The following is an 11016-nucleotide window of genomic DNA, read 5'->3' as shown; positions in this document are numbered from 1 at the left end:
TCCAGCTGCAGCTCCTGGCCTTCCAAAGTCATTCTGATGGCAGTGCTGCACATGAACAAGCTGGCTTCTTCTGGACAAAGGAGGGAAGGAGAAAATATAGCACATGGCCCATGCCAAGAGGCTCTGGTCTTTTGCTCCCATGCTCCAGATGTTGAAGTCTCCACCACGTCAAGGTGAAACTCTCACCGTGACTGGGGAGGAGTGACTGTGATCAGTACTTCCCAGCCAAGGCCCTGTGCTTCTGCTCTTTGTTACTGTTCCCTTCTCACTTGGTGGTGGCTCTCCTGGCTGGGGCTTGGGTTCAGCCTTGCTGGTGGAAGGGCCAGCGTGGGAGTCTTTCTGACTAAAGGATAGAATCCAAGATGACCTCAACCAGCAAAGACAACAGTGAAACAGTGACTTTCATGCCTGGGTTTCAAAGGTGGTGCCCAGTGATTTTTCTTTTGTCCATGCTGGCACCCCATTCCTCACTTGACTTTTTATCATATTTTTTTTTATTGTAGAATGTAACATATATACATAAAAGTGATAACTTTCCAAATGCAATTTAACAAGTAGTTAGAGAGCAAATTTCAAAGAATGTTACAGGTTATAATTCCATAGTTTCAGTTATTTCCTTATTATGAAATATAACATATATGCAAAAAGGTAATATCTTTCAAAGTATGATTTAACAAGTAGTTACACAGGAAATTTCCAAAAATGTTATGATTAACAGTACCATAGTTTCAATTATTTCCTTATTGTGAAATATAACATATATACAAAAAGGTGATAACTTTCAAATTACAATTTAACAAGTAGTTATAGAACAAATTTCAAAGGATTCTATGGGTTACAGTTCCACCATTTCAATTAATCTTTCCTTCTAGCTATTCTAATACCCTAGCAACTAAGAAAAAGAATATTATATAGAGATTCAGTATTCATAATCCTTTGTTAAATTCCATCTTGTCTGTTGCTACTTCTTCCTCTAGTTTAATCACTTTCCTGATATTCAGGGATGTCTAGGCAGTGACCACACTAACTTGTTCATGTTGAAAAAGGGTGTCGACTTTATAAGAAAAGGGAACACATTAGGTTGATGTTCTTGAAGAGGCTAATGCCTCTGGGTTTTAGCTGGCATAGTATCTCTCTGGAGGATTTAAATTTCTGAAGAATAAACTTAGTGAGTGACAGTTTTATAGAGTCTCAGATAGGAATCAGGTATTCTTTAGGGTTTGGGGGACTACTGTTGACTTGGGCTTATCATATTGGTGGCCATTTGGTATATCTAGCTGAAGCTTGCATGGCAGTAACCTACGGGACAGCCTCTTGACTCTATTTGAAATCTCTTAGCCATGGAAGCCTTATTTTGTTGCCTTCCTGACTTGATTTTATTCTGCTCTCTGGATCACCATTCCCTTCCTGGTTCCATGCGTTTGCTCATGTCCTTTCCTCAGTCTGCCATGCCCTTGCGCATGCTCCCTGCCCTGGCTAAATCCTGCCTGTCCTTTAATACCACTTGCTTGGTGAAACTTTTCCCAGTCTCCTTTTGGGGAATGAATCATTCCCTCCTCTGGTTCCCACAGCAGTTGGTTTGCATCTTTCCTTTGGCAAGTGTATTTTTCTGCAGTACATTATAGTTATTTATGTCCCTGTCTGTTTCTCCCACTAAATTGTGACCTGTCAAGGTGGCCAAGAAACATGTCTTATCCACCTCTGATTCCCCACACAGTGTGGCCAATGTCTGGCATTTGGGAGGTGCTCAATCAATGTATGGAATGACATTAAATTACAATGGCTGAATTCTTCCTTTTTATGTGTCACTGGACTCTCTGGGAAAGCTGTTGAGATTGTAGGCAGATGACCAATTGGTTTTATGTCTGTTTCCTTCCTGAGTATTTTGAAAGGGGCAGGAAGAGGAAGAGAGTTAAAGCTATCTGTAGATCCATATTCTAGGGATTTCAGCCAGGGCTTCTTAGAGGGAGTAATAATATGAATAATAACTAACATGTGCAGAGACACTTACCCTTTCATACCCATCAGTTCTGTTGAATCTCCTAAGGCCTCTAGGATATAGGCTGGATGGGCCATGTTTGGCTTGTCCTATTGTTATAGCTGAGGAAACAAAGGCTCAGAAAAATGAAGTGATTTGTTTAAGATCACATCAACTCAAAGTAGGGCTAGAACTCAAACCCACTTCCACAGGCTCCAAATCCCATGTTCTTGGGATTGTGGTGGTGACATAAGTCCACAGGCTCCTCTTGCACACCAAGCACATAGGTGTTTGATAAAGAAATGCAGCATGAAGGAAGGAAACCCATGGTTTAACGCTTGATAAGGTGTACTTGCATTAGGCCCCATGTTCACCTAATGCATGTTTACCTGCTCAGCTAGTGGTTTAAGTTCAAGGGCAGAGACCACGCCTTCTAATTTATTTCTTTCCCTAAAGCTCAGGTCTTTTACAGCTCCATACTTTTGCTGGATCTTGGTTTCCATGACCATAAAATGAGGAGGCTGAGCTAGAAATTTAAACTGAGTCACATTCACACTGGTGCCCAGCACAGAGCCTGGCACACAGTTTCCATCACCTTCCCCATGGAAGGCTCCCAGTTCCAACACTAGAGGCCTCCAGGACTCCGGCTGACATAATGGAGTATGTACCCTGCATGTTATAGTCCCTTCCCAGGCTGGCTGTGGAAACCAAGCCTCCTCCAGACAGCAGGGTTGCTCACACAGATCACGTTGGGAGCCTCATTAGTCATGTCAGGTGACATAGTTAACACTTGGGGCCGGCACAGCCAGTTCATCAAAAGCTTCTATGTGCTTGGCTCGTCACTGCAGCTGAGGAACTACCGTATGTGAAGCAGGCAGCACATCAGAGGAGTAGCGCCAAAGTGCTTCCAAATTGGTTTTGATTAATTACATAGACATGTCTTTAATTGGTGCCAGGGTAGCGGCCAGAGAACTTATGGGAAAGCAGGATGTTATGCTTTCATTCCCTGAAGGCCCATAAAGCAATGAAAGATGAGGAACAGCATCACTGCTCGTTGAAAATTTATGGTCCGTACAGACCCAGAAAACACAAATAACTATCTGAATAGAAACCCAACCTCATTTTCCTCACTGAAAGCCATGCATGTCCCGCTCTGTGCCCCTGCTTGCCTGCTGAGATGTAAAGCTGAGCAAAAGGTGTGATTTCTAGGAAATGAGTGCCTTAGCATGCAGACAGCACACTCAGCTTTCCCCAGACCCTCCCAGAGAAGATGTTCTCAGAGGTATGTGGGAAGGATCCCCACCCCCCACCCCCTTCAGAAATACCTCTCCCTACAACCTGTCACCATTCTCTGAACTGATATCAGGAGCTGATTCCCTTTGGGTGAAGCATTCATCCACCCATTCATTCTTTCTTTCCCACCCTTTGGAGATTTAAGGTGCCTGTATGAGTGTATATAAATACAAAGCCCTGACCTGGTGTCGTAGGGGATATAGAATTGAATCAAGTATGGGCCCTTCCTTCCCTTGGGGAAATGGTTATCTTTTCTCTCAGAAAATGGTTATATTTTCCCTCAAGAGGAAAGAGAGGAGAGGTCCAAGGATGAAATAATGCATGATGGTAGCATCACATAGAAAACCAAGAATTAGGATTTTGCATTGAGAGAACTTGGGTTCAAATCTCAGCTCTGGTTCTTATTTTCTGAGCCACCGCAAATTGTTGTTTGGATTCTCTGAGCTTTAACTACAGAACAGAATAATAGTACCTACTGCATTTGGTGATACTGAGGCTTATTAGAGTTAGCAGGGTTGAAAGTCTCCAGCACGGGGCCCAACACCGATTGATAAATGGTTGCCAATTCTGAATAAGCATCACCAGGGAGATTCTGAGGGGATGCTACATGAGAGTTCATGTTTTCATGGAACAGAGGTTGACTCCTTGCAGTCACTGTGCCAGGCCCTGTGCTAGGCATTAGGGATTCAGAAAGGGTCATCAGTCCTGCCCTTGACAAAACTGAGGACCTCTAGGGAGTACAATGATATAGATGATAAGAATGGCAAAGTGTAACTAGGGTGCTAACAGAGGTTTACTTAGGGTCACTGGGAAGGGAAGGAGAAAGCAGTCACATCAACCTGGAGAAATCAGGAAAGATATGCCGGACAAAGAGATGCCTGAGCTAAGTCTTAAACGATGAGATTTTCATGTGCCGATAAAGAAAAAAAAAAAAAAAAAAAAGTAAAAAAGGTATTGCATGCATACTGCCACTTTCCTTCTTTCTGTTCCTAGAACAAGCAAGCTTATCCCTTAGGATCTTGGAATCAACTGCTCTCTTGCATGGAAAATTCTTCTCCCAGCTCTCCCCAGAGACGGTTTCTTCTTGAAATTTATAACCTGCTCTTCTCTTATTTATTCTTTCGTTTATATATTGTTTCCCCCACTAGAATGAAAGATTCACGAGAACCTGAGATCTTGACCACCTTGTTCTCCACTCTATCATAACACCTAGAACATTCCCTGATGTATCCTCGGTGTTCAATATATGTTTGTTGCATGAATAAATAAATAAACAACACAAAGCACGGTGGGCATGCTGCAGACAAGGAACTATAACCACAGTGCTGGCACCCGGGGGACTTGGAATTTTTTTTCTTTCATAAAATTGAACAGTAAGGAATGCCTCAAACATAGGCCAGAGGAATTGGGGAGGGAGGTAATAGACAAGGTGGACTCTCAGCTGTGCTCTAAATGCAGAAAAGGATATCACTGTGATGGGAATGTTGGGGAGGGGATCAGGAAGACTAAATCGGATAAATTTAAATCCCTTGCAACCTTGAGCTTCTAAGATTTTCTTGGCAACAAATCATCTCTGCTACCCTTCCTGGTTCCCTAACTTACACCCCTCCTTTCTACTCCACCCAGTCTGGAGGCTGTAGGGACACTGACACACCATTTCCCGCCAATGTAAATCACAGACTGAAGTGTGATGCTTGTTCTCAGATTTTACCACCCCCCAGGTAAAGATGGCCCCGTAACTCTGGATAAAGGCCCCAAGCAAAGCTGGCCTTTCCACAGGGTGGCAAATAAGGGGGAATTGTTTACCCACCAGCACCTTCCTGGCCCTGCTCCTGGATAATTTTATGTTCCCTGGTCCTGGATCTGCTCCTTAGTTGGATGCACCTCAGTTCACTTGCTGGAGCACTGATATGTGACTGTTTAACTGCCGCTACTTCCTGTCCCAGGGATCCTGCGCTTTAGGGGGCATGGGAAAGAGACAAGAAAGAGAGCTTTATGTGGTGTAAGCCTTGACAGTAATAATAAAGGCCAAAGACTAACTTACACTTACATAGTGCTTAACAATTTACAAAGCCCTAGAGAACTCCTCTTCATCCTTAAAGACCCTGTACAAATGATACCTCTTTTCAACAGTCTTCAACTCTCCCAGGCAGAGCTAATCCTTCTCTTCACACTTTGTAAAACCTCCACTACAAGCCTTATTACCTTGTAATATATTTATTTGTGTATGTGTCTCATTTCCTCCATTAAACCATCAGCTCCTTGGGAGCAGATCTCTTCTCTCCCAGTAAAACACATTTCTTTCCTTTTTAAAAGGAATTTTTATTATACTTATTTTTTCTAACTATAAAAGTAATATTTATAGTTATAATTGCCAAAAATTATGTATAAGCATATTTATATAAAAGCATATTTATATTATATATATGAAAGCATAATGGAGAAAATTTTAAATCATTTCAAAACCACTGTTAACATTTTGGGTGTATCTTGAGTCTTTTTTTAGCATACAGAAAATAAAAATGGTACTATATGACGCATGTGGTTTTATAGTCTGATTTTATCACCTATTCAATTGTGAATATCTTCAAACATCATTGACGATTCTTCAAAAACATAATTTTAAATGGCTGCATTATTTCATTTGATAAGTGTGCTATATTTACCTAAAAATTTCCCTATTGTGGGACATTTGGGTTATTTCCTTCTTGTTACTATTTGATAAATTATGCTGCAATGAATAGCTTGCTACATAAATCTTTGTCTGCATCTCTAATTCCCTAAGAAAGAGTCCTAGAAATGGTCAAGTGATTTAAACCCTTTAAAGGTTCTTGATGCTCACTGCCCAATTGTTGTGAGAAAGTTATACCAATACACAAGTTCAACAATATATGAGCTTACCCATTTCACAAGACACTTATCAGCATTAAGCATTAGCCCATTTTATCTTTACCAATCCCAGTGTTCTTTTCACAGTGCCCCCCCCGATGTAATTTTTCTTAAATACAGCAGAAACCATACAACCAAATGGAATTGTCTTCTTCTAAGACATCAACTGAAAGAGTATATTTATTTGACTAGGGCTGCCACTGCTGTAAACATTTCTGTAATTGTTATTTGAGCATTACCTGCAAAACAGACAACAGATTATTTTGCATCTAAATTGTAATACATTTCTGTCTTTGGGGAATGATTTTTTATTTTTGGCAACAGTCAAAAGTCATTTGAAACTCATGGTAAATGAGATGAGGAGCTCCAGCTGGGTTTGGGGTAAGAAACATGGTGTAATTTTATGAAATTGAGGTTTTTTTGTGAACTGTAAAGGGAAATCCCACAGGAGCTCTGGCAGTAGTGGCATCATAAGAGCAAGTGCCGAGCCTCCCACTGTGACCATTCCAAAGTGGAGGTACGAGTCTAGCATGTGTAATTATGGAAACTCTTCTCATGACTTCATCATTATTCCCTGCATTGCCCAGGGACAGGTGTCATATTTCAGAGTGGATCTCTCTCCCCCTTGTCTATTCATCAGGCCCATGTGACTCCAAGGCCAAGATCTTAGAGAGGCAGTTTGGGGGGAGGGCAAGGCATGGCATGATAATGGAAAGAACTTCCAGACTGAGGTCAGAAGGATCTGGGTCTGCGCCTGACGTGCCTTTTACCACCTGTGTGTTACGACTCATTTGTAAAGGAGGATCCTACTTCATAGGATTGTTAGGAGAAATGGAGAATATACATATATCCACACAGACACACAAACACACACAGATGTGTGATGTAACTAACATAAATATTCTGTGTTGTGTATGCATGCAGTAAGCCCTGCTGATTGGCCATCCAGAAGCCATTTCTCCCTTGCTAACTCCTACCACAGAAGCTGGAAAGATATGATCAGTTCTGGCCACTAAGATTTAAGTAGAGAACTGCTTGTAGTTATTGGAGAGCTTCTGCTTTCCTGATGAAACAGGACTGCTGAGTCTGAACTGTCCTCCCAGCCCCACCGCTTCCTGCCTTGAACTTGGAGGTGATGGTTGGGTGTAGCAGCCATCTTGAAACCAAGATGCAAAGGCCAAAGGAGCACCTCTGGAGTTCTTGTTTGGTCAGAAAATAAGGCCCTATTTGTTTAATCCACTGTTAGTTATCATTACTTGCAGCTAAAAATATTCCAATACACATGTATAAAGTATGTCCACATATAACAGTTTCCTCTATAAAATGGAGATAAGAAATGCCTACCTCACAGAACTATTGTTTCTGATCTGGAAACTTCCAGAAACATTGCCAAGTATACTGATGTTGATGGTCTCCCATCCCATCCCACCCCCTTCTATAGACACATGGAAATGCTGGATGAACTATACAAGAAATGTTACATCTTTATTTCCAAATTTGAAAACTATAAAGAGAAATCCCTAGATGTCAAAAATGAAAAATAAATAAATAAATAAAATTCAAAGCCAGAACAGTGGACAGGTGGTGTGCCTTAGCAGCCCACAAGGATTTCAGACTTCGATACTAGTCCTAAGAGCTATGGGCTAGAGTTCAACTGGACACTAAGGAGGAGGAGACGGGGCTTCAGTCCCAGCCAGGTGAGGAAAATGGAACTGAGACCCCTGCATAAAGTTCCTTCCATGAAAAAGAGACTGGGAAAACCTTACCCCAGGATTAGAGAAGTTGCAAGGAAGTCTGATGTCTGCAGAGCCTAGGGTGGGAAAATAAATGACACTCATGAGAAATGGAAACCCCAATCCCTGTCACAAATCCCTGTAGACTTTGGGTTTACTCTATCTGTACATGCAGGCACCCCACTGAGATAAACTGACATGAAATCTGGTCATCACTGATGAAGATGCCTGCAAAAAGTGACAAACCACATGAAGAAAGGAAATGAGCAAAATGGAAGTCAGCAAACTAGAGAGAAGAGACTAAATAATGGAGCTATCTGAAAAAGACTGAAATAAGAATGATTAAAATAGAGAAAAGAAGGAATAGAAGCCATAATAAAGGAACAGAATAATATTGGGGGGGGGGGGGTTGGGAGATTTGAAAAGAACCCTATAGAATTTCCAGAAATGAAAACACAGTTGTTGAAAATTAAAAGGATAAGTTAAACTTAAAGGATGAGTTTGCCTGGCGGGACCCAGAACAACAAAGCAGAAAGATGGAGCTCGAGTCTGGGGATTGCTAGCAACTGGCCGGCCACAGAGGGAGTTCCACGGGGACTGGAGAGCATGCCCTGGTCCCCATCATCCTTGTCCTCCAGCTGCTCCTTTGTGTCCACCAGTGATCTTCGTGGTGGGACGCTCAGTTTTTTAACTTCCCCAATGGATACAGACAGCGATGTTGCACTGGATATTTTGATTATATTTGAACGTAAGAAAGATTGTTTTGGAGGGAGCAAATGTCATTTATAAGCGTGAGGTTGGAAAAGTTTTAATGAAGCCTAGAAAACCTAGAATTACAACTACAATTTGGTCCTCGGGAAAAATTATTTGCACTGGAGCAACCAGGGAAGAAGCTAAATTTGGTGCCAGACGTTTAGCCTCCAGTCTGCAGACTAGGTTTTCGGGTAATATTTGCAGATTTTAAAGTTGTTAATGTTTTGGCAGTGTGTAACATGCCAGTTGAAATCTGTTTGCTGGAATTCACAAAGAACAGACCTTATGCCAGTTAGGAAACTGAACTTTAGGAACCTGAACATACTACTGGAACCCTGTAGTATGCTAGAGAATAAAATCTCTAAGAGTTACATTACAGATTTTCAACAGGAAGTTCACAGTAACAGGGCCCAAGGTAAAGGCTGTTGCTACTGCTTTGGAACAGATTTACCCATTTGTATTTGAAAGCAGGAAAGAAATTTTGTAATTGATCACTTCATTGGTTAGAATCCCTATCTGAGCACCTTTCAAAACCTGCTGCACATTGGACTCAAAACAAAGGAACCTGGACCAACAATATTGGAGGAAATGGACTCTCTTACTCAGCCATGGCAGCAGAATAAGCTCCAGGCCCTCAGGTTTCATTTCAAACCTTGCTATAATATAAAAAGGAAGGTTGCAAGACATGGCATTCTGAAAATGCCACTTTTCAAAAGGACATTCTATTTATTTCCTCAGCAATTCTCATGTCCTCTAAGTAGAGCTGTCATGGGTGCACTACCTTAAATAATTTTGTTGTCATTTGTTAACTTTTTTTCCGGTTTGAGCTAATGCATTTTATTTGTGAATAGTCTTTTACATTTTTATATGCTGAATATGGGCACCAAAGAACCTGTAAAAGTTCTCTTTTTCAATTAAATGTGCACAAATAAAAGATTGGAAAAGATCTCTCTTCATATCCATTCAATAACTTTTCTTCCCCATTTTCTATTTTAACAAAAATAGTATTCATAATTCTTTTTTCTTAAACTATACAAGCTCAGACTTTTGTTGAAGTGTGTTGGCTTCATTTTGAAGTGTAATGTAGTGTTTATATATACATATATACACACATATATAATGTTTATACTATCACTTTAATGCTCTGTTAACAAATATCAAATTGGAATTTTCTTCTTACAGATTAGAAGTGAAAATATGTATATAAATTCTATGGAAATAGAGTAGAACTTTAGAGATAAAGCATAATGTTTTATGTTGCTAATTTAATATGATAGAAAATGGTAAATAACTTATGAAAGTTAAGAAAAGTGTAATTTTAAAAAGAGAAACCTCTTTTGTATTTTTTCCTTTGAATATACTTATTATGCTTATTAGTAAAAAAAAAAGAAAAAAGACAAAAAAAAAAAAAACAGAGAAACCTGTTTACCCACAGGATGGATATGAGAAAGAAGCCGTGATGGGTTGTACCTCCGGTACCTTGTGTTCCTGGAAAGACTCATCTGCAGTTGTAGGAAAGTCAGTGAAGTTCTTGGCTCATTAATCTGAGGCTGGTGCTCAAGGCTATATTAAGAATCTTGTCAGACATTGATGACATTGTGCTGTTTTAACAAGAAGTGCCCACAAGCTGCCTCTGTGCCACAGTATAATTATAATACAGTCCAACTTGAACTTGAAAGCCATTCTGCAAACTATGTCTTTCCCCTTGCTGTGTCTTATTTAATGGAGCTAAAGAGTAACTGTTAAGTATAGTACAAAAAATGGGATTGCTACTCTTAAAGTTATAATAAATATGCACTTGTGGAAAAAAAGGATGAGTTAAACTACATATTACATCAAGCTGAAGAGGGAATTAGAAGAGACATTTGAGGAAATTCTCCAAAATGGAATAGTGAGAGATAAAAAGATAGCACACATGAAAAAAGTTTAAGAGATATGGGGGGATGAAGTGATAAAGTCAAGCATATGTCTAATTGGAGTTCCAGAAAGATTTGATAGAAAGGAGGATAGAAAATCATTATTAAAAATATTATGCTGATAATTTTCCAAAATTGAAGAAACATACCAAGATGATCAATAAACATATTCATACCTAGTCACACTCTGATGAAAGTGAAGAACCTAAAGGAAAAGAGAAAACTATAAAAGTCTAAAAGGTAACTTCATCAACAGCAATGGAAACCAGAAGACAGTAGGATAATATCTTAAAAGTATGGAAAGAAAATATAGCTTCTATACACAGTTAAATTCATAACTGAGAGCCAAATTTCCAGACATTCTCAAAGAAGCAGAGACAATGAGTGTACCTCACACAAACCCTTGCTGAAAGAACACTAAAGGTTATATTTCAGTAAGAATAAAATTGAATCT

The 11016-nt window shown here is 40.0% G+C and overlaps 1 protein-coding gene and 1 pseudogene across 1 annotated transcript in view; one reads left to right on the top strand and one right to left on the bottom strand.

Moving 5' to 3' along the window:
- Positions 1-2904: 2904 nt before the first annotated feature.
- The window catches only part of GVQW3 (GVQW motif containing 3), a 51773-nt gene continuing 43661 nt past the window's right edge, over positions 2905-11016 (bottom strand). Inside the window, exon 2 of the mRNA XM_037840739.1 lies at positions 2905-3074. Coding sequence (XP_037696667.1) covers positions 2905-3074 — 170 coding nt within the window. The remainder of the gene's footprint in view (positions 3075-11016) is intronic.
- Positions 8593-9133, top strand: LOC119538041 (annotated as a pseudogene).

This window comes from Choloepus didactylus, chromosome 6, assembly GCF_015220235.1.
Source record: "Choloepus didactylus isolate mChoDid1 chromosome 6, mChoDid1.pri, whole genome shotgun sequence".
NCBI lineage: Eukaryota > Metazoa > Chordata > Mammalia > Pilosa > Megalonychidae > Choloepus > Choloepus didactylus.
This window is presented reverse-complemented; position numbering and strand designations above follow the sequence as displayed.